This window comes from Leptonotus elevatus, chromosome 16, assembly GCF_054856555.1.
Source record: "Leptonotus elevatus isolate MCC_2025b chromosome 16, RoL_Lele_1.0, whole genome shotgun sequence".
Lineage (NCBI taxonomy): Eukaryota > Metazoa > Chordata > Actinopteri > Syngnathiformes > Syngnathidae > Leptonotus > Leptonotus elevatus.
In genome coordinates this window covers 15,665,060-15,690,045 of record NC_141254.1, presented here as the reverse complement: position 1 = coordinate 15,690,045, position 24,986 = coordinate 15,665,060, and the positions used below count along the sequence as shown (strand labels likewise).

The 24,986-nt window shown below is 40.8% G+C and overlaps 1 protein-coding gene across 2 annotated transcripts in view; it reads right to left on the bottom strand.

Annotated features, from left to right (window-relative positions):
• Nucleotides 1-23,516, bottom strand: part of LOC147160956 (cell adhesion molecule DSCAML1-like) — a 52,929-nt gene extending 29,413 nt beyond the window's left edge. For both annotated transcript variants that reach the window (XM_086098551.1, XM_086098552.1), the window contains exons 1-3: nucleotides 23,140-23,516; nucleotides 15,284-15,604; nucleotides 13,129-13,275 (exon numbers count right to left, since the gene is read on the bottom strand). In XM_086098551.1, coding sequence (XP_085954677.1) covers nucleotides 13,129-13,275; nucleotides 15,284-15,604; nucleotides 23,140-23,182 — 511 coding nt within the window. In that variant the 5' untranslated portion in view covers nucleotides 23,183-23,516. The remainder of the gene's footprint in view (nucleotides 1-13,128; nucleotides 13,276-15,283; nucleotides 15,605-23,139) is intronic.
• Nucleotides 23,517-24,986: the final 1,470 nt, after the last annotated feature.

The window sequence follows — 24,986 nt, the reverse complement described above, 5'->3', positions numbered from 1 at the left end:
AGGCAGTCGCCTCCACTCTACTGTATATACAACTCAGTACTATTAAGTCTTGTTTTGGTTTACTGCACACATTTTTACTCAACATAAATGGCTCTATAAAAAGTCTGTTCATCCAGAAAGAGGCTGTATTGCCTCCAGGAGAGCTGACATTGTTGGAATTTTGCATGAGGTCCATTTGAGCCTCAATATAAGCCATTAGTGCAAAGAAAGAATTTCCAGGGGGGGGGGAGGAAATGTTGGAATTTCTATTCAGATTGGATGGAGACTCTTGAAAGTGAATACAGTATAGAATATTTTAATTGCTTTCATTCGTTTGAGTGTCAACACATGCACATTATTTTCTAATCTAATTAAAAATCCTCACAAAGCATACAGTCTGCACTTTTAGTTCTACTGATGTACTTCAGATTGAAACCCATCTAGATCTAAATAAAAGCGGTAGAAAATGAGCTTACTATAGTCAATTCCCAACCGTACTTTACCAAATGATTACATTGTATTATTGTAATAAACAACGGTCTTCTTGAATTCCGCTTTCTAATATGACAGCATGGCTGCGACTTCCGAGACAGAACTACTGCTGTGACAAATAATAATAGTGAGGATTGTAAGTGAAGATGAAATTATGAATGTGCGAGAGAGGAAAAAATAAACCCACACCGTCTATAAATAGGATGCACACAGTAGGCCATTTTGGTCCAAGTGTGTCTGCGTACGCAATGAATGCGAGCACGAGCAGGTTAGCGGCAGCCACATTTTTCCACATGCAAATGAAGGCGTCGGCGCAAAGATAACGAGGCCCATATTTCCACCTCCTCAGTGGGCCCATTATTTATTGATGTTCTGCATCTCCCCCCCCCCACACACACCCTCCTTCACACGTTCCTCATCCCGTCCCTGTTGCTAGGGTCTTCTCGCTGCCATCCTCGTTCTGTTTTGGTGTCGTTTCAGCAATTATTAAAGCACAACGTGATCCCGGTCAGAAATGAAACAATGAAAACACACAAAATCAGAAGGGAAGTAACAATACCAAATATGAAAAACGCTGTCATTGGGTAGTTGTTAAATGTAGCTATTCCTATTTTGTAAATGGCAGTAAGCAGCTCTTTTTCAAAGAGGTAACATTTACCTGGAGCACGTAAGAAGTCATTGCACCTTACAGATTGAAATATGAATGCCAAAGGACAGATTGGCTGTCTTTCCTCTATTGGACTAATGTATTTGCTTTACTAGTTTCTCGATGTGTGAATGATATATTACTTTTTAGCTCCAAGTGAAAAAAAGTATTCTCCTTCAGGCTGAACATTCCATGTTTTTACTGAACAAAACATGTCAAATTTGAATTTAAAAGAAAAGTCAACCCAAAAATGTTCTTGTCTAGTCTTTGATATTATATTTGTGGAATATAAATTACCTCATTCACTGCCATTGACAGCATTAGGCGTTGAACTATTTTTTATTAGTTTAACATTTTTTCCAATTTTTGTTAAGAGTATGAAAGCCTATAAGTTTATTTTGTACATTTAGAACAGACATAAAATTTGTGCTTAATCGTGAGTTAACTAGTGAAGTCATGCGATTAATTATGATTAACATTTTTAAATCACCTAATTTTTACTAATCTTTTCTTAATTTTTTTTAAATAATTAAAAAAGAAGAAGAAAATATTAGTAAAAATTAGGGGCGTCAGGCGATTACATTTTTTAATCGTAATTAATCGCATGACTGCACTAGTTAACTCACAATTAAACACACATTTTATATCTGTTCTAATACAATAAAACAATTGTAGGTATTCATACTCTTGTAAACAAAAGTGGGAACATTTTTAAACTAATAGAAATAGTTCAAATGAATTTTTGACGTCTATAGCCGTCGATGGCAGTGAATGAGTTAAGCAGCAAAATCCACCCGTTAATGCCCATCAAAGGGGGCGGCCATTTTGTCACTCCCTGTCCACTTAAAAGGACATCACAGTTGCTCAGGGTTCAAGTAACGACCAATCACGGCTCAGTTTGTGAACGTCACATGACCAGACAAAAACAAAAACAAAAGAAAAAGACAGGTGAGCCATGATTGGGCTGAGCCCTGATCATCTATGATGCAAGTGGCAGAATGCCCGCCCCCTCTGATGTGTTGCACCTTAAATTGTGTGACTGGCGGGACGTTTGACTTTAGAAATTACACTGACATTTGTTAAACATTGGAAGTTTAAATGTGTGGTACCAACGTTGACTTGCATGTGGAATAGTTCATAATACCCTCAAACACAGAGCATGATGTGGCCACTCATATTTCCATTTGACACTTTTTCCTTTTGCAGTTGCATATTTGGTTAATTATACATCTATTTGTAACTCATCAATATTTAAAATGTCTAACTTGTACCTGAGGCGTGAAAGGTGCTACATTATTAATCACAAATATGCAAGTTGTAAAATAAAAAAAAATAAAGTGGAATATTGGTTTAGTAAATCTCATAAGAAACGATGGGTACTTGGGTCATAAATTTACCAATACATGAAGACCGAAATGTGTTTTATGTTCCTTGATTTTTTATATTTTAGGTTTTTCCTTCCACCAAAATTAGAACGAAGGATTTCAACATGCATATTTATGGAACACCAACACATTCGAGCATACAAATGAACTCACAGTCGACAAGCACAACAGTGTTTTGTTTCCACTTGTAATTGGATGACAACCAAAGAGTTTCAAAACAGAGAATCTTCTGAATTTGACATTAGAAAAGTGCATTCTGTCGCAGAGAAAAATGTGAAAGAAGGTGAGAATAGATGGGGGGGGTGGGGGGGGAGATCAAAGAGGTGGGACTGTCATGGGAAGAAAGGGAAAAAAATGGCGTATTCTGGAGATACTCTCAGTGGTGCTGGTATAAACCCCACACACGCGAAGCCATCAACAAACCAGACTTAAAATAGGACAAATGGTGTTTCTCAGTCGGAAACAAAAGCGTAATGCTGTAAATTTAGCACCATGGAGTCAGTGAACATTTGTGGAAGTTGTAGCTGAAGCGGCTCCATTGAAAGAAAAAAAATTTGAAGGAGAAGAATGGCAATGAAAACGGCGGAGGAGGTAACAGCCCATGTCTGTGAGCTCTCATCCTTTCAAACCTTATGCAAAAAAGGGGTGTTGCATCTGTATTCAAAGTGCACACTCACTCCGCCCTAACATTGCTCCCTCTCTCCACTGCGTATAGATTAAAAGCACAAGTAGAAGCAGGTGTCAGGCAATTAAATATATACACTTCTCTGGCTTTTATTCTGTTTTACACTTAACGCCCATGAATGGCGTCCTCTTAACTCCTTCAATTCACATTCAAAGCAGGTTTTATTGGCCCAACTGATGTATAACAAGCGATCGTGCATCGGGAGCCCACCCCGCCGCATCTCCTCCATAAAAGAGACTTTGTTCAGGCCACCGAGCTGCTCAGACGGGGCAGAAGTCACGCTGCCAGTTAAGACCACGCCGCATGAGCAATATCGGCCTTTTCGCCCTCGCTTCCTCTCTGTTCATTTTCCGGAAGATGCGGGAGGCTGGACGGGGGAAAGCGGCGGCGGCGGCTCGGTCATGTTTTCATTAAAAAGCCACGCTTCACTGTCTAATCCAAACTGCTGTGCCCTTTCCTGAGCAATTCTGACTGCTTACCTCATCTTTCAATCATGTCCTCTCTTTGTCTAATACTGGACAGTCGCATGCACAGACATGGCAAGAGGACACAAAGCAGGGCTGGACGATTACTCGAAATGTAATCATGATTTCTTCGATTTTGGCTTCTCTCGATCTTTAAATTGTGCAAAAGGTCGCAGTGCGTTAACTCGTGAAAGTATCTTGAATGCACCATGTTGCTTGCATAGCAAGTTTTTAATATAGGTGATTCTGCCGTTCCTGAACGTACTTTAAGCTGTTTAATAGGGGTGGGAATCTTTGAATGTCTCACGATTCGATTCGATTCGATTCAGATTTTTGGGTGTGCGATTCGATTCAGAATCGATTTTCGGTTAAGAACACTTTAACGCTTAAAATGATTTGATTGACTGATTTGTGCTTCAATTTATAGATGTTCAAGGAATCATAATGATCTACTCCAGTCTGACTCGCTAATGCTTTCAAGTTAAACTCAAAGTTGAGCTTCAAGCATTGAAAGAAAATGTAATATCCTCAAAAATTCAAGGACTTTTTACACACATTTATTTCCATGTAACATTGCATGAAATACAATCCCTTACATCCCATCTTAGCCCAGTAAGTCCCAAGACTTGTGAAAATAACACACGCTAAAATAAATATGATCAAGCGATAAGGGTCATGTTTAAAAATGAAAATGAACCCATAATTGTCCAGCCCTAACACAAAGGTGAAGAAGAAGAATGGTTGTAGAGGAAAGGAGGGGCGGACCAGACAGACTAAAAGTCCAGTTTCCATTGCGATGGGACAACGTCTCTTCTGCTCCACTGGCTGCTCTGTCCCAAATTGCCCTGTGTGACTTTAAACAGTAAACACTGGGGGATGGGTGGGTGGGGAGTACATGTGTGGTGCTGAATGGACAGCGGGGACCCTCGTAAAAAAAGTCTTCTTATGCAAAGGATGTAGTTTCCATAGATACAACTCCACACTGCAGAGCCATGTTCCCCTCCATAAATACGTCGTGAGCAGACAAGGCGTACAACACCGCGTAAAACTAAATGGTCCATCCAGGAAAGAGGGAGCAGGCCGTGGACTCGGGAAAAAACGGGTGCGAGGTGAAGACCGCGACGTGGAGAAAGATGTAGAAAATAGGACTCCATTATTCATGACGTGTGTTTCATGTGCTCGGAGACATCTGGGACAGCAGTGATAATGAGGGTCCCGGGAGAGGAAAACCACATACGCACACAAATCGCAATTCACCGCAGTTTGTAGAAATACGCTAACCTCGGTTCACCTACCCTGCACTGGATAGACCACTGACTCTAAACTGAGTGTTAATCTCTGAAAGGAGACTGCTGCACACAAAAACATGCTACTAAATATAAAAAAAATAATAATAATCTAGTGGACGATCGCAAACCCCAACAAAGTGCAATATATGTTGTGTGTACGTGTGTATATAGCGAGGTGCACTTCAGCTTAGCCCATGGCCTGAGGCCGTGAGCTGCATTAGCAGCACTGAGTGAATCGCCTGGTCTCCCCGCTGCCCCCCCCCCCCCCTCCCCTACCTTCCCTCCACCCAACCATTAGAGTGCTGGTGGCAGAGGAGTGTCACTGCCCAGCATGGAGAGAGACGGGGCTTAACTGGCGACACACACACACACACACACACACACAAGTGCGAAAGCGGGCACGCACGCAGAGAGATTGTCAGTGTTTACCACAGAGGATGGCTGAAATCCCAGGCAGCAAAGTCAACAAATAACCCAATGTGACATTTTAAGAGGCGTCAGCCGCTTAAAAGTTGCTCATTGTTATATCTCGACTTGACCTTGAGCTCATGTTGTCAACGTGAACATGGCATTTTATAGTCATGGCCCCAGTGCTCAATAAAGCCTTGCACCGGGTGTGCTTAGTGTGAAAGAAGTTAGCCCAGAACAGAGCTTGTGAGCTCACAAAATATGACAACAACAACAAAAATCCCACACAATCCAAAATAATTGTGTTTACACAGTCTGTCATTTTGGTGCCCAATAAACTAGTCCAGGGGTTTGCAACCTGCGGCTCTAGAGCCACGTGTCCCTCTCCTTTGGCTTGCTGTGGATCTCTAAAAAATTAGTAGACATACATACATATATTATTTTTATTTTTTAGGTAAAATATTCTTTAAATGAATTAATGATTTAGATTAATTTTTTTTGAACAAATATTCAAAAATGGTCAAAGTCCAATTTTTTAAGTTGTCAGAAAAAGAGAGATGAAAGGTAGATGAAAACTTTTTTAAAATTGCCTAAAAAATTTTTTTTTTAAAGTGACCATAAAATATCCAAAAAGTAAAAGCAGAAAATTACCATAAAATATTTTTTTAACTGCCAAAAATTCATTTAAAAAAGGCAGAAAATAAAACATTCAAAAATTAGCTATAAAATGTCCAAAAGCAAAAGAAGAAATCCCCAAAAATACCAAAATGTCCCAAAAAAATACCAAAAATGTCAGAAAATTGATAGCAAAAAACTAAAAAGTTTGTTTGGCCTAAAATGGCTATTTTAGTAGAGGTTGCTGACCCCTGAACTAGTCAATATGTCTAATGAACCTCAGTATGAAGGTCTTTGATCAGTATCATTGTCAATGCTTGTGATCAATTGAAGAATAAAATATGGTAAAACAATACTATTCAAGGACATAAATGGATAGCTATAAATTGTTTTGTTCTTATCTGAATTACACTGTGAAAAGTCTTATTATCAATACAATTGATTATCAGCCTTACAAATCTTGGTTACAGACATTAATCAATACATTGATTAGTCATTATACTGCAGTCTGTATGTGTGTGGTTTAACATTTAGGGGGGGAAACAACTACCTGACCGATTAATCGATTGGCCAATTAAATGCATCAAAGGAAAACAATATTTTGTGCATTATATATATTTTTAGATTAATTGTCATATGAATCGCTAATAAATTAAAAAAATGAATTGCCAAAAATCTGTATCACCATAAAAAATACAATAAAATCCATATCAGTCGCACCGTATTTATCAGTTGTTTTTGCGATTCTGTTTTAGCATATAAATATTCACAGTAAGAACATGTTTTAACCACTTTGAATGATCAATATACTGATATATGACCTCAGTATACGACTAATTCAGAGAACCAACAAAGGAACCATCAGGCTGTTGTTGTCCTTTTTTAGCTTTCCACCCAGAATTAGTTCAATGAGGGTCTATAGCATTGATATGGCTTCTGTGTGTGTTTGGTCAGCAAACACAGAGTCGGATCAATAGGTCTGATTGCCAGGTCATGTAGGGACATGACACATGGAGGACCACCAGGGATCAAATTTGATTCTTGATTATGTCTCACTGTGACCGCTCTGCTCTGTCTTGTAGTGCTCAACGTGAAATATAGTCCTCATTCTGACTAAAGTGAGAAATCCATCAATTGTTTTATTTCGTTACAAGTAAAGAGATGTTATGAACGGATTACTGGGGATTAAAAGGAAATAGATTGTTGTTCATAACAGGGAAAAATGTGGCCCATGCACCAAAACACTGAGGAGCAACCCGGCACTAAACATTTGAACAAGTGTTTCCTTAATTAATGACAATTTCTTGGCAAAACGTGCTGTAATCTCTCGGCACTAATCCGTCTTTCACTATCCTAAACAAAGCAATGGAGGGAAAGCAGGAGGAAAAGGGTTAAAACCTCTTTACTTAAATCCCATTTCTTAACCCAATCCGAGCCAGATATCCCCATTCACTTATTTTCACTAAGCCTTGGCACAAGCCTCCCTGCTTTCACTTCTGTTGGTGACTCAGAATTCTTAGAAAATGAGAAACGTGGTTTATTGAGGCAACGGCGAGAATTAGAAACGGCTTGTGTTAAAAACCAGTATCAGTATTTTTTTTTTTTTTAATTAAAATCGAAACAAGACTGGCTAAGGCCAGTTAAAAGTGAGCTGCTAACATTGAGCTTGCAACAACTCTACACTCTCATTGTCTGACTCCCACATCACTCACCAGGCTCACCTGACACTTCTTCACCTGACCTCACACTTATTCAATGTCAGATTTTCGAGTATCAGTGGCTGGTATCGGCAGCCTAACAGAGTTCCCCGGTATTGGTACTCACCCAGCTGTAATTTTAAGTCAAATCTAAAGAAATTGTCACAAGTTTCTATTTTACTTTACATGTTCTTGGTAGCATTTGCTTTAAAATGACTAAATTTTCTTCTTTTTATGCAATAAAAATTATGTACAAATCAAACCTTTTTAACAATTTTCTTGTTTCTACATCCGTAAATGAGAGCCAGCATGGAGCGAGTCTCTCCCTGTGTTATTGTATTGTCACTAAGCCTGGCTTGAAGGCTGAGGTGGTGGCCAGATTTGTGTCAGAGTGATGTGCTCTCAGGGACTTTCCCATCTCTCCCTCTTACACTGATTGACACTGATACGCCGATGCTCGACAAACATGCTCATACTGCATGTGTGTGCGTCCCAAGTGTGCACGCGAGTGCTTGATAGAGACACAAAGAACGGAGGAGAAAAAAAAAAACGTCAGGCGATGCTGTGTTAAGTGCACGTGAGCGGGCGTGTGTCGTAGTGTGTAAATAGTCAATAATAGCCGACACTTGTCAGCCCTCTCCTCAATACACACAAAGCCCGTGGTCGGGGCATTGTTGTACTCCGCCTCTCGCTGCTCCCCCCCACCCCCCTAAAACTGGCCTCTCAAGCAGAAATAATTATGCCTATTGTGGCCTTCGCGCACGCACATACACACACGCTTGTTTGTGCTAATTAACACACTCTTCCACGTGCCTACTCAACCTAACTGAGTAAAAGATGGCTGCCAGCAGCCCATCTGTTCCTGCCTTGCTCTCACTCTCAAATGGAGCAAAATTATACATACAAAAGAGAGGGAAGGCACACATAGAGGTGAAGAAACCGCAAAACACTGTTATGCGGGGCATGCAGAGTGACGCCGTCTTCCAATTTCCTTCCTGACGTGGAGGTTTTGTTGCATGTATGTCTACATGATATCAGCTCCATGATGACACCCTGCTGCGTGCCACATGGGGCAGCAGCGGCAAACATGATATCGCTGGGCAATTTGAAGGGGGGGGGGGGGGGGGTTACAGTCATTGAGGTTGTGTCCCATGAGCCCTGGGGAGGCCACGTGCTGCCCAGCCTCCCCCCCCCGTCGCACCTTGTCCCGTACCATGGCTAGTCGAGCGCTAGAGGATCAACACCGCACAGGCGAGCGCAGCCTTAATGTACCTCAAGTTAATGTTTAATGACTTCTCCCTATTCAGGCAGGTTCATGTAAAATCTGGAAATGGCTTTATTGTGTTAGATTCAATGTGTGTGATGTTGGGCTTGTACGTTTGTTCTCCCTACAAGTGAGTGCCTTTGGTTTACATGAGTATGTGGTGCCCCAGACAAGTGTTTTTATTCATGTATTCTTTGCCGTGCGCGCGCGCACAAGCACAGATTTGCAAACAGACGCTGTGTGCAAGACGTGGCTGCTCCCCGTACTGGCCTCACCTCTAGCTTTACTTCACCTGAGTGTAGTTAAGCAGGACTTCAAAATCCAATTCAATGGATGCATTTGAATTTGAATTGACTCCACCCACACAGGACGTTGAAAACAATTAGAATTTGAACTACAGGAAGTGGAATTAAATTCAATGCAATTCAGAGAAACTCATTCTCATCGCATATCACTAGTGTGCTCCAAATAAAATGCTCAAAATGTTTGGGCAGCCATTTTAAAGATGTACATAAAGCAAGGTGTTCTGGGAAATGAAGTGCTGTTCGACCATCATATCAAAAATGTTCGTAGTTTTTACAGTTTTATCTAGTAGACTTTTAAGACAATTACTACAATTTATTAGTGGCCTTACAATATAATATTTGTATGAAATTCATGTTGCAAAACAGCTTATATAAGGTAAGGCTTCATTGTTAAATACACTTGAAATTTTGTATCATGGATTTCTTTAATTTCATGTCATTTCAATTTTACTTCCTGCAAATAAAATCCTGCTTCCTGTTTGCCACCTAAATTCAAATTCAAACTCAAGAATGGAATTGGAATTTAGGGGTCATTCTCAATTCAATTCTGAATTTCGTAAAAATTTCGTACAGTCCTGGCCTTAAGACATCAAAATTCTACAGGTGTCCCGATCAAATTTTTTTTGCACCCAAGCCCAATTCTAAGTTATTTGTAAGAGAAACCAGCAATACAGTAACATGCATACAGAATATAGACAAACTATTAAAATCTTTGTCTTTGTCAAACAATCACAGAAGAAATGTTTTGCATGGCCTGTGAGGGAGCTTTTTTTCTTCTTCTTTTTTTAAACAAACAACAACAAAGTGGTTTTGTTCTAAAGTCAGTTGATTGACATGAGAAAAAAAGTTCTGGTCATTTAAGTATTTGAACCAATATTGATCATATGACATATTGAAGATCAAGTGCGGCTCATCATCATCAAACTGACGCAACGCTGATAAACTAATCCGTTTAAATTTGTTACCGAGACTTGCTTAGCTTGCAAACTGACTGTAATGTCAATATCCAGCTGTTCTCCATTCAACCCTGTGACCACCCAGTGTGTGCGTGCGTGTGTGTTTTGAACCGCCTGACTTCCAACAAGGACGCCAGGGGTAGAAAGAATTGATCAGTAATGTAGCCTGTAAGTGACCTTGTCACTCAGCGACAACCATTATTATCCAAGCTCGTATTAGTTTAACTCACAGATGTAAGCTAATTATTATTAGCTTCTACTATATTATAGCAAGCAAAAGCATAGAATAAAATACCTGTAATTATTTTTCGTCTAGTCAACCCCCCCCCCCCCATCTTGATTTGCATAGTTTGCGCTCGGATTTAGGGTGACATTTCATTTATTAAAGACAAATACAGTCCATAGAAAAAAATGTGGAAAGCAACAATAGATCGTTTTTGATCTTTTTTACCATTAGAGTCCTGAATGTGTTACGAAATGACTGCACCAGTAAACAAAGGCAAACTGTGTGGCAGGTGGATGATATAAAGCATAGTTGGGCTTCTTCTATGGGCCATCCATGTGGCCGCAGCCATCTGCTGGTCCAGTCGGGATGCATCGAAGCCACTCATTAGCTCTCTGCTGGTTACTCTGACAGCTTAAATCTGTGCTCATGGTGTGTTTTTTTTTATGCTCGTCCACAAACTCTTCATCTCTCTGTCACTACTCCAACTCTCCTCCTTCAGATCACTACTCCAATTTGCAATCCCGTATTTTCTCATGTGGCCGCAAAAACGCACTTGCACAAGACTTCACACCACGGGGATGGTACCGGGACGGGCAAGTGAGAGGGAACTAGGTCAGTCTGCCTGCACCCCTCCCTTTTTAAAACCCCCTTAATGTCCTGGCTGGACAGGAAAGTGGGACACACACACACACTTTTATATTAATATACAGACACACACACAAACAGATGGGGAACATGTGCGACTGTCAGAATGGAACCGGTTGGGCTTCAGAGGGCAAGGCTGCATGGTGTTATGTCATCAACACAACCATTGGACCAATATGTGATTGTGCTACTGATGTGCAAATAGGGACCTCAGCAGGTAGCAAGCGAAGACACTACTTTGATTTAGCACATAACCTAAGCATCCCATTTTATTTTTGGATACTAGTGAATCTGATATGTCAGCATAGCATTAGCATTTTTGTAGCTTTTTACAGTATACGGACTAGTCTGATATGAATTCAATTGTATTTTATAGGACGGCAAATAGCAAATGCTGTTTTTATGTGCTGGGTGTTAAAAGTAGCTTCTTCTTCTTTCTTTTTTTAACAGTCACATCAACGGTGTTTTGCATTTTAGCATGAAGCTAGCTGACGTTTAGTGCTGTATATCATTTGATTGAACATTTTCATGAGTAAATATACCGAGTTAAATGATCTGTTTCATGTGTCAGTTTTACAGTAAAGAACAACAGCGGCAATTTGAATACACAACTGGACGACAGGTGCATGTGCGCTTTATCAATTGATAATAAAAGCAGACAGTCCTCTCCTGTCTGAGGGGTTGTTCCAAAAATTTATTTTAACACGTCCAGTAACCAGAAAGTAATGTTAATCTGACCTAAACGTTAGTGATAAATCCTTCCTGTTTGTTTGTGTAGTTCCATGCAAGCAAGGTCAGTTCAGCATTATTTTCCAACTGACAGGTGATTTGCGTTTATTTGCTGCATGGATTTATTGTTTGATTGGCATGCGCAGATAAAGGGGGTCAAGGTTGAACTGGCTGCACTGTGAGGGCTTGCAGCGTTTGTGCATTCTACTGTTCGTACAGAGGCGAGTGTCGTGCTCAGTGAGCAGCTCATCATGTTCAGCATCTGATCTTCACACTCACTGCTCATCAAGTGACCTATATACCCATACATACGCACAGCAGCCTTGTGACCGTACACCCAGCCAAACGAACCAAACACGTTAAGAAGCATCAATATACGCAACAAAGTCTCGCATTTCACAGTCAGATCTGACGTTTGTGATCGGGATGTATCAAGTCGAACTAATGAAGTCAAACCATACATGTCATCGCATCCGTGGAAAGGTTGAAAGTGTATGAAAATAAATAAATAAAGATACACTATAACAACTAATGCTACATATGGCTGCAAATGCACAAAATATTGTTTTCTCGTAATTACATTAAAATTGCTGGTCCGCATATCAACTACTAAACACAACACTGATGCCTGTTTATGTGAGACACAATGTTGGACTTTGCATACATAAGATATAAAACACCATCTGCCGGAACCTGAGGCCATTCTTGCCCTACTACCCTCCTTGCTTCATTTTCGTTTCCTCATTTCACTTTAACATTTTGGTTGCACATATTGAACACCCACAATTTGCACAAATTCAGCAGTGACCACACAATAAAACACACATAATGGAATTAGAAGAGACATAAAGGCTTGACACTATATTTTTTTCTCTCTCACACGTGCAAATTATGTTAATGAAGATGGGGATGTGGTGACAATGCTATTGACATCCACTGTCTCTAATTGGAGCACCCATGTTCAAGTAAGATCGAGAAGCCCTGATGAACTATAAAGATAGTCGTTACAACTCGCAACTGTCAATTATAGTTCACGTCAGGATTTGACATTTGTATCATATGTAATGAGATGTACACGTAGCGATAACTGAGAAAAGGAAATGTCTCCCCAAAGAAGGGCAAAAATGAGGCTGAGTAAGGGAGGGGTTTAAGCTGGAAGGAAGTGGAGAGCCAGATCAGTGATCCAGAACAGTGAGCAGACAGAAGACACAAAAGTCAACATACGTCAACTGTCATGCACAAACACAACTAGATAAAATTCATCCCAAATCCAAAAAATGACATACAAAACATCCGCCAGCAGATCAGCCTGGTTAAAAAAAGAAAAAGAAAAGATGTCTTACCTGGGACGATAGAGACCGTGTCTCTCTCCCAGGATACGACGCTGACATACTCCTGCACGGCTGTGGGGATGAGGCACTTGAACACAGCTACGTTGCCCCGCATTGAGCGCTGGTCCGCCACCCGCACAGTGTAGGGCTCCCTGAAAACTACACGCACACAAATAGATTCACACAATATGAGGGTTACCTCAAATGATGTCAATATAAACAGAGCGATGCTCTATTGATAGAGTGACTGTAAAGTTAAAAGAAACATAACACAAACTAAATGCAGAATACAGCTAGCCCATAAAGAAATTAGCTAGACAGATACAAACTAGCCAGTTAGCCACCGAGGTAGATACATACAGAAGCTAGCTAGCTAGCCACCTAGGTAGATACATACCTAGAAAGCTAGCTATCGATAGATGCCTTGTCATCACACCACTGAGCATTTCAATAATATGGCAGCCAAATATTTATCCTGCTCCAAAAACTAAAATAATGATCTACTTGTGTTTACATCATTAAAAACACCCTGCAAACACCCAGAGCTCTTTCATCAATTACCATAGCATGCTGTATATATTCAGTGGAGTTTATTTGCCTGTTCTTGAGCTTTGTTTGAACGGGTCTAATCCTGCGTCTGCACTCTACATTATTAGAGCTATCTTGCATTAGACAAGATAATCACTGGATGTTATTTTTTTTTTTAGCAATGGCATGCTATCATGATGAATAAATAATCGTTTTTGTTCAGAACTTTCTAAGGGGAAAAAAAGTCAGTGTTCCTTTTTACAAGCTGTCTTTCCACCCCAACCCACCGCAATATGTTGAATGAGCAAGGGTTCATTAGCGAAATCGGATAAAAAGCTAGGAGCTGTCAAAAGGTTGCTAAGGAACTGCGGTTGCAATATTTTACGTTGGAATAGTCACAATCACTTGTTGTGAGGAGGACATTTTTTTTTATGAATTACCAAGTATGAGCCCCCTGCTTCCCAAAAATATCAACCTCCTCTGCAACCTGTTCAAGAGCTGCCCGGGCCCAATGGAGGCCGCTGGCTACAGGATGTTTGGTTCACGCTAATCCCTTGTCTCCTGCAGCCAGGCTTTTGGGTCATGTAGGAATGAAGGCAACACCCGGCTGGCATGCAGCTCAGGGTCCTGGCTCAAATCCGCAACTTGGCGCTAGTATTAGTATTAGAATGAATATGAGTATTAGTTCTGGTTGGTGTTGGGAGGCAGAATATGAAAGCAGATGTTGATGACAGGAGGGAAGGGGGTGGAACCGACTGGCCTGAATGAACCGCGGAGAACAGACGCAGCGCAACTACTATATCATCCAGATTTACTCCAGCGGTGATTTGAGGTTACTATTTGTTTAGAAATTTCAGTCTCTTCTTCGCAAATGGCCAGAGGACTGCAACCACCAAATGTGTGATTTTACAAGAGGTGAGGTCTGGCTTATTAAAGCAGCATCACACATTCTAATCAATGAAAAGCACCAATTAGGGTTGTTAATAAGAGATAATTAAAGAAGTGTGCTGTGGCTATATTTAGTCTGACACGGGAGGGTAGTTTGGAGAACTTGGGCAGAGAGGAAGGATAGAAGAGGGACTAAATGACAGCACAGAAGCAGCTTCTGGTCAGATTTGCCAAAAATAGACATCTCTCCTCATTGAATCACTCTGCAACCTGCAATAACTCTCTCTTGCAAATACCAAAAACAAAACAGCTATTTTTGCAAATACATTGACGGTACACTGTCTCAAGTCTGTTATGTCACTTTTATTCTAATCTAATTTGATCACTGAAGAAACACATTTGAGGTGGTATTTAAATGTTATGTGCCCCAGGGTGTGTTGTGTTTTGGCTTTTAAGCCACTGGCGGGTTTTATCACTGTAATGTGATGAGGTTCAGTCAAATAGGTGTGCTCTGTTTATTATGTTCTAGGCCAACCTGCATTCGGGTTCAGACTATTTTTAGGGAAGGTGATCAAGTGTGTGAGCTGGTCTTTTTTCAGCTGCCAGTCACATCCCGCTCTACTCATCATGCAGAGTCTCATTTTGACCTTCGGGGTGCTTTTTCTCCTCCATCATGCAGATTCTCAAATACTTTGTTTTATGACTCAACACCCCCCCCCTTCCCCCCCAACACCTCAACCACCCAACTCACCAGCTTTGATGCGGATGTTGGGGCTGCGGATCTTGCCCGCCTGGTTCTCGGCAGTGCAGAAGTAGTCGTTGTCATGGATGTAGCTGTTGTAGGCAGAGGGCGAGAAGGGGTACAGTTGCAAGGTGCCGTTGGCGTACACGTGACGGATGTGGGGCACGTCGTAGATGTCGTCGCCAGTGGCCAGGTACCAGCGCAGAATGGCACTGGGGGTGCCCCCTGCTGGACAGGGTAGGGACACCCCCACGGAGCTGGAGTAGGTTACCCTCTGCAGGGAGGCATTCACAAAGTACAGCCTGGTAGAGCCCACATCCTCACTGTGTACTGAAGGGGGCAAACAGAAAACACAACATCAGGCCACATTTAGCTCAGTCCCTGCCATCCCAATTCAAATTGATTTTTGACGTCTATAGCCGTCAATGGCACTGAATGAGCCAAAAGTCGGGAAAGTCCTTCAAATGTATCGCAAAATAATCATAATAAATGTACGTCAACTATCCAGCTGCAAACATCAGTCATGTGATGCAGAAAGCCAGGGATTTGGGCTAAAGCCTGTGGTGAATAAGGTAGATAGGCAGGGGGAGGAGCCGGCTACCTCTATACAGTTGTACGCATACACAAACAAAGAGAAAGCGAGTGAACACTGATGAAAGGTTATGTGATTGGAATTTCTATGCCAGACGCAGATTTAAGTCTTTTTAATCTCCTTACATATTTAACACACACACAAATGCACGCACACAGACACAGACATACACGACTACTCCTCATTGGCACTCAGATTAAACACATACAGAGAAAGAAGAGTGAGACGGAAGATGGAGGAAGGGGATGAGAAGTCTCGAAATTTTGGGGTCATCATAGTAAGGATAAGAAAGAACAAGGAGGATGGACATGATTTTTCTTCTATGTGTTTTTCCTATTTTTATGGTAACTTTATAGGATTCTTTAAAATAGTTTTACCTTATTCAAACCACGCCTCTTTTTCTGGTCACAAATGTGTGTTTTTTCTTTTTTTAAATCCATACCGTTAGCAAACAATCCAACACTACGGCTTATTTTGTATGTAACAATAAAAATCACTATATTCTTACAGTATAGTGTAGTTAATATAGTCTAACAGTGCTTTTACACCAGACCCTTTCATCTATTCCGGATACATAAAAGTCTGTCTGTACGAGATTAATGTGAGGAACATAAAAGTTGAAGGTAGTTGCCGTAAAAACGTCCGCTGGGTTATGATTTAACCCAAATAACTCCATGAAAGCTAAAAATGGATGTACTATAACAAAATGGGTTAAACACCTGCTCAACACAAGTGATGCTTGTAGATCAACACTGTCACTACGTTACTACCAAGAGCTAACTTTTCCAACAACCAATATTAAAAGTGCGAGTGCACTTACAAGGAGTAAGAGTGCCCCTAAGCTTGAGATTGATAAAACCGTGCAGAATGTTACAGATGGTATATGAAATGTGACTGACAGTCCAGTGGTGATCTGAAAAATCCAGGTCAGACTCCCTCCCCACTGCAGATTACTGATAATGGCCCCTGAGCATAAAGCCATATTAAAGATTGCAATATCTATAATCTCCCAATGGGGGGACAGGAGGACTAGCGTAGAGGAGTGCGGGGGTCACCCTGAGAGCTTGGGGGGGGGGGGGGGAGGAGTGGGCTCTGGTGGTGGATTATCTGGCCGGGGGCCTGGGCACACGAGGATAGGGAGCACTGGGGACTGATAGAGCAGGAAGTGGAACAGAAACGGGATGAGAGCAAACTCCCGCCACTCAGTCTGTCAAAATCAGGCGACGTAAACACGCATTCACCACATGCACCACATACTACACTCAAGAACAAACAATCCAAAAGTAGTTCCGTCACACTGGGAGAAGACGGTGTGTTGTCATGGTGGCACTGGCACTTGAAAACCATGTGCGGATAAAAACAACAACCAGAAAAAAAACGCAGTAGCGGCATCCACATGAAAGATAGCAGTAGTCAAGGGGAAAATCTAAATTTAGATCCTGATAGTCACGAACATGCACATTTTGCCAAAATGTCTCAGATATCTGCACAGTGCAAAAACTCAGATGTAAACAAGTATACAGAATATTTAATTGGCTTGGTGGGGAAACAACAGTTAAGGCATCGACACAATGTGAAAGTGTAAACGGTCATTTAGTTGAACATTTAAACAGTATGGGATAACAAGTGTCAATGACCTTTGACCTGACATGAACACAGGTCAACAGTGCTGGTGTGAGTTCACTTCAAACACAATGAAGATGCCAGTGCTGCCTGATGTTCTCTGTGAATGCACAAAAGCTTGTGTGGAGCATTTTAGTATTATATCATGTAAACACAAATCAATGGTCCCTTAGCAATATGCCATTAAAACAATGTTTCCTTTTCTACTTCAGGCATAAAAATGCATTTGGACTTTTGCCGATATTAATTACTGGTATACCAGGAGACAGCTGACTTCGGACAAGAGGCGGGTTACATTCGAAATGAATGGAACCTTATGTTATTAGGAAGATGCTAGGGAGGGGGGAGGGAAAAAAACGACAAGGCTCGAGCTCCAAAAGAGGAGCATAGTGGGAGCCTGGAAAAAGAAAAAACTTGGATTCAAACTTCCAATTTGAGAACTGTCATAACCACTCATCCACCATGCCGAAGTCATGCACCACAAATAAAATTGAATTACAGATTACAGTTACAGATCCTAATTATAAGAAGAAGTCACTATATTTAAAAACTATATTGCATATTGCATGTTTTTACCAGTATCTTGCAACCCAAATATGTAGACCTTTTAGTGTTAATCAATATCAAACTGTCCAGGACCTGTATAAATCAGACCCCCCCCCTTCAGAATCTAGATCTTTACCTCTGCCTTTCCTGCACAAAAGAAAAAATAACTATGGATAAGACCAGATATAATGGGGTCTTTCATTGGCCTATGTCTCACCCCTCCTCTACAAAGTTTTGAATATTTTTTTGTGTCACTCATCTCACAAACAAACAAACAAGAGAAAGACAACATGCGAAAACACTGACAATTCCATGCTTATTCAAGCCCAGTCCGGGATGGAGCACGGTACCTAAAGTACTGCATGGGCTGTCAGACCTGCAGCCACAATTTTTTTTTTATACATACTGCCAGAGCGCCGCATGAATATGTATGTCGTAGAGGTAGAAGTCATAACCTATGCAAGGTTTCATCATGCATAATGCAGCTGATCTACGCCTCACTAGGACGCGAGTGTGCACAGGAGTGTGCGCGCACACTCAACGCTCACACAGCCGTAATGGGAAGAGGTGGTAAACAAACCCCAGAGCCAACAATGTTTCAACATACATGCGTCTTCGCACCCCCGTGCCCAACAAGGGGTGCAATAATGCATGTTCCTCCATTATCTCCATCCATCTACATCAGTGATCAATTTGACAGCATTCTTTATTAGATTTGGTGACGGGGATGACAAAGAGGGGGGAGGAGGCACAACTCAACCAGATTGAGGTGTTTTCTTGTCATGCAGTTTGACGCCAAACTACTTGACACTGAATCAACGGTGCCTCGAGTTGGAGCCATGTAGCGCATTTTATTTTGCTCCAATCGACAATCAATGCCAACTAATCTTCTCGATCTTAAAGTTCCCCAGCGCCAACTTTTTTTTTTCAGAATTACCTTTCACATGATACAGTTGGATTTCTCATGAATATGTAATATGTAAATAAGCTATTTGCTGTGATTGTGTCTCCTTGATTTAATGTGGAGCTTTCTTCTGATTGGCTAGTTCCCAATATGAGGGCGTCTTGACTCATTCACTGCCATTGACGGCTATAGACATAAAATAATTAATTTGAACAATTTCTATTAGTTTTTTTCTACTTTTGTTAACAAGAGTATGAAAACCTAGATTTTTTTTTTTATTGTACATTTAGAACAGATATGAAATTTGTGATTAATCGCGAGTTAACTACTGAAGTCATGCGATAATTACAATTAAAAAAATGTAATTGTCTGATGCCCCAAATTTTTAATAATCTTTTCTACTTCTTTTTTAAATTAGGGGCAATTATTTTTTTTTAAATTGTAAGTATTCACATAACTTCACTAGTTAACTCACGATTAGTCACACATTGTATATCTTTGTAAATGTAATGTGCCTATGGGTTATTTATTTAACCCAAAAACTTGGGTCAAATGCTTAAATCACAAAACAACCAATTTTTTTGTGTTGGAAAAAAAATGGGGGAAGGGTCAAGTAAGTCATCTGTGTTGGTTGTGTATCAAGTTTTTGGGTTAAATAAATATCCCAAAAAGTTGTGTTGGTCCCTTTTTGACCCAATCTGCGTTATTTGTGACCCAACTGTTTTTAGAGTACACGCCACAGATTTATTTCGGCATACTTTACGCTGTACATAAATCAGTTTAAAAATTGTGATGACATGGGACCTGCAATTAGCAGTTACTGGTAATAAATTAGTCGACTCTTATGGCCATCATTAATTTACATATAAACCGAGGTGTATTAAAATTATGAATGGGCGAGTACCGATACCAGTACTTGCGACATCCTTCTTGTGGCTGTTTTACGATCAGGAACTAGAAATGAGAAATTAGAAGAATAGAAAAAAAATACATTTATTTCATGCATTTTTAAGGTAAAATGCTATACATTATGATATCATCACCAATTACTTGCTTGGCATTCACAGTATACAGCATTTTAGTTGCTTTTACAAGTCTCTGTGAACTGGAATTTTTTTACACCAATTTCAAAAATCCCAAAAAGAAAAAAAAGCATAACTTCTGGAGTTTGGACACGTGGGGTGCAAATGTGTGGAAAACTGAAGCAGAGCAGGGCAAAGTACGGAGACTCTGTCAGAAGGGTGTAAATTGAATATTGGGGGGGATGTCATGAGATAAAGGTAGGTGTAAGCTTGTACATAATCCTCAGGGGTCTCCTCGTGTAAGTAGGTGGAGGGTGGGAGGAGAAGTAGGAGGGGGATGTGGTTGGGGTTACATCTAATCAACGGAGGGATATCGCAGTTCCCACCTACTGTCTATTGGCACACCCTGTCCCAACAATCTGCTACGCCCCCCCACCAAGCCACCCCCGGCCAGTGCTGTGTCAGTAAAAAAAAAAAGAAAAGAAAAAAAAGTGTGCTACTTCAGCAGTCCCCTGGGACCTGCTCCCCCTCACATCAAAGCAGCCAGTTTCTCTCCTAATGTGAATATCAAATCTGTGGATCACAAGTCCCAGCACAGTCTGCATAAACGGCCCCTCCCCCCAGCCTTTAATTCTGCCTAGTGATGAGGGAAAGAGAGGGAGGGGAGTTGCTTGCGAGAGGAGGAAACGATGGCGGGAGGGAGCGATGGAGAGGGAGATGAACAAAAACAACCACTTGCTTCACTGATTTGACATTTGCCGAATTGCATCTACCCCAAAAATGTGGGGCTCGACCACCGAGGTGTAATTTGAGTTTTGCCTCCGTCCCACTATAGTTGAAAAGACAAGTTGCCATCAACAGTTGATTTGACTTGGAAATGTGATTAATAATGGACTGAGCACGAATGCCTGCAGTGACAGTCTTTCACATCTCAACTTTGCAGAAAGGTTGAGATAAAGTGCAGCTATTAAATTGGGTTGGGGCTGGAAGGCCAACTGACAGGTGTGTTTACAGTAAAACTGAGAATTTGTGATGAACCGGATTTATATAATGATGAAGATGTAACTGTGGGCACAAAGTTGTCTATCTAAAATTGTTATGTACAGCCAGATGGTCCACATGCATTCATTTTTATATAAATAGATATTTATTCAGATTTGAATTGTGGAAATGGAACGCTGCCTTAATAATGTCACCCAGTGGAGCCCACATAGCTCTGTCATTGAGCGGTGCCTACTGCTCACATTGCAGCTTTAATTGTGCAGCCTTGCAAAGACAGCACTGGGAATTGGACTGCGGGGAGGGAGGGAGAATTTAGCATATTTCTATTTGTGGAGGTTGAGCTGCATATGGGGGACACGCGAATGTGCCAGGGTGAAGGATCACCTTATTGCTTGGCCAGCTTCAAATTCACATTTTCGTTTTATTTGGAACGACTCGCGTTTTAATAAGAGCCTCAAAAGGAAGGCCCACACGTAGCAGGCCGCTATACGTCAAAGAGGCTCCGATTCGTTCCGAGCTTAGAAAATGTAATTATACGGATACCAATTAGACACGGAAATAAAAGCTTGCAAGTTTGATAGAATATTTCAAATTTGTTGAACATTTATTTAATGGACTATCTCTTTTAACCAATTCACGTAAATTACACTAGTACCTTTTTTTTGCTCCTCACATTTTTGCACTTGAACGCATCTCAACATGCAAAAAAAAAAAAAAAAAAAAGTGACAAATAAACTTGCTTTTCAGTTTAAGCATGAGATGCGTTGGGAAAATGTTTACAACCAGCAAAACAAGGGTGTCCCCGTTCTCTGCATGCGCGCCATTGCGCACGCGACACACACGCACGCACGTGCCCGACATTGGCGCACGCACCGGCAGGCGCGCGAACCCGTCTGGGGGTCCAGGTGCGCCATTAGTGAGGAACATGACCGGGCAAGTCTGCAATCTGGCCCACCTCCCCTGCCTGCCTGTGGACGCCCTCATTTGCGTAAATTCACATACACGAGGGAAAACCGTGGACTTCATTAATTCCTCCTTCAAGTTGATAAATAAATAAAGAGGATATGTGATATCGTGGCTTTAAAAATTAGAATTAAAAATCATGAGGCAGGAAATGACTAATTACAATTACTGGTAATCAAGCTACAAGAAGAAGAAAAAAACATGTTTTTTTTGTTTGTTTAGAAAGCAGACATATTTCACATTTTATTTTTATTTATTTTTTAAATGTCACATATTCGTTATACAAAGGCCCGGATGTGAGATGGAGATGGCGCTTCATTTCTGCAATTTTCAATGCAGATGTGTCCAGATTATAAAGCACTTTAATAGCAAAGGATCAACTTGGAAGCAGGGTCAGGATTTAGAGAAGAGAAGAAAAAAATCTGCATGTCGTCCTTTGCGTTTATAAATCAATTTCAACGTTGTAACATCCAAGGGCTAATTGCACCAATTAGGGCCTTTATGCGGCTTTATCCCGCTTTAGCCAAAAGAGCCGTTGTCAGGGAAATGCCTTTTGTTCACATCAAATTACTAATAGCGACAAATTGGCACTAATTACAAAAAAAATAATTAATCAGTCGAAAAAACCCTGATGGAAATCACTGGTTTCGTGGAGGAGCGACTGGACACGAGGCCTGATCAAAACAGCTGCAATTAGCAAAATATGCACAATGAGTGGAAAATAATCATGACAATCCACATGCGTGCTTTATGAAAACTTTACAGAGGGCCAGATTTGGAGTGAAATCGTTGCGATAGACAGGGTCGATTGAAATATTTGCATGATTTGCATGTTTTCCACCTCTAGCTGTATTTGCACCTCATTCTCTCCATTCAGCCATTTTACATATTCATATCCTTACTGGTAATGCGAAAAACAATCCAGGCGCCATGGGGCCCGAGCTCGAAAGCACACAGCTCGCACAAAAACACACTTTTCATCATCACTTTCTACCAAAAATGCACATTTTGAGCTGTCCTTTACATTTGGGTTGTTGTTTTTTAAAATCATGTTTATCCCCTTAATTAGACGACGCGCCAAAGCGCAAGCCTCGGCTCTCGTCGGGAATTAATGCATTAACAACACTTTCGATTGATGCTCGCCGTTAAATCAACTTAGAAACTATCACACTCACTCTATGGGATGGAAATGGCAATATTGCATTTGTCTTACCTTCTTGGAGAGAGTACAGCAGGAGTAAAGTTACAAGCCACATGCCATAAATAGCAGGTATATTTTTTGGGAGATGTTTGCAATCCTGGCGAGCGTGAGGTGCGTCACCCCCCTTTTTTTCTTCTTCTTTTTTTGGGGGGGCCAGGTGGGTCTCCGTGCTGGACTGGCGACTATGCTCCCCGGAGGTCTCTCCAGCCCTGCCGCCCCACTAAGAATGGTTGGGAAAGGAGAAGAGCATCAGCCCCGCCCAAGTCCCTCCTCTCTTCGCGGGACTAGCGCGAGAACAAATCCAACATCCACCATCCTCCACAGACCGGGTCTGGTCGAGGGGGTTCATATGCGGGCCTGACCGTGGTCTCTTGGTCCATCAATGCCCCAAAAGTTGTGAGCTGGATCGTTTGGTGCCCACCTGTGAGGGTAGGATGGCCCCTGTTTCTTTGCGCAATATGTGGACCAAGACGAGATCGACGCGCTACACGTTGGAACAGAAGCGTTGCCGCGGGACTAACATAATCTCTCTTTTTTATATATCTATTTTTTTTTAACAATTCAACGATTTGGACTTCCATTACATGACACCAAATTGTTTTTCTCTCCAATCCTTGGGGAGAAAGTGGTGAGGATGGAGAGCGCAGCTGTGTGCACGGGGCAATAAATAAATAAAAAATAATAATAATAATAAAATAAAATAAAATAACAGCAGGTAAAATAAAACGGTAGTATTTTTGTTTAAGAATTGTTAATTACATTTAACATTTAAACATCAAACCTGAACGTGTCCACTGTACCTTCATAAATTGCAATGCGGGGATACATCACACCGAGCTCATTGAATATTGAAAGTAAAATGTGTTTTAAAAAATAATAATAATTACACTGTAGTAGTAGTAGTGTACAAAAAACAATAACTTTCTTCGATGTTATTGAAGAAAGTGCATGTTTGTTGCAAAGTTATTTTGTGGGTCACTTTTTTTTTTTTTTATCCAACCATCCATTTTTTAGACAAATTAAAACGATGGCTTGACAATTTTCACACTGAAAGTTAGCACCCTCTGGTAAAACTATAATGTTTTGACCATTGTGTTAGGTAAATATAGCTCCCATTTACTCGCTAAAACTAATGCATGATGTTCAGTATCTTTGTTCTATCTGTGCCAGCGATTTAAAATGACAGACAGGACACTAAATACTCTTCCACTAGATGGCAGAACTTTCACTCGTGTTCAACTGTTGCCATTCATAACAACAACAAAAAAAATCATGTTCAACGGGGTCAGGTTTCACCCAGATTAAGTAATTTCGTGAGTAATGAGACGAGATTATCTTCATTTGAGTGTGTATATTTATTTGACATTGCAGTTTGGTAATGTGCCGTGAAATGTATACATAAAACATGTGCCACGTTGGCTCAATAAAGATTGGGAAACTAAAACCATTCTGCACCCAGTTGATAGCAGGAGATTGTGTGTCCAAATTTAAAACACTGCTGGCCTCTGCTGGTTGTATGTGAAAATGCACCCTGTCAACTGTGTACACAACAGCAATAAAACAACCTATGCTACTGTATGTACTTGGTTTGGATTAGTGCGAAATTGAGAATATTGAACAAACTAAATGATAACGACGATGCAACATTAAGTGTGAGAGTGGTGTGTGATTAGTAAGATGAATAAGAAACACCGAGTTATGTTCACAAGCTATGCTAGGCTAGTAAAAGTTCCATTAGCTATTATTTCTCTCATTCAAAAAAAGTCCATTCAGTTTCTTTATATTCCACACAGTGCTAATTATGCCAACCTTCCACCAACCGCCAACATTTTTTTCCAGTTCATACAATTTAGTTCACT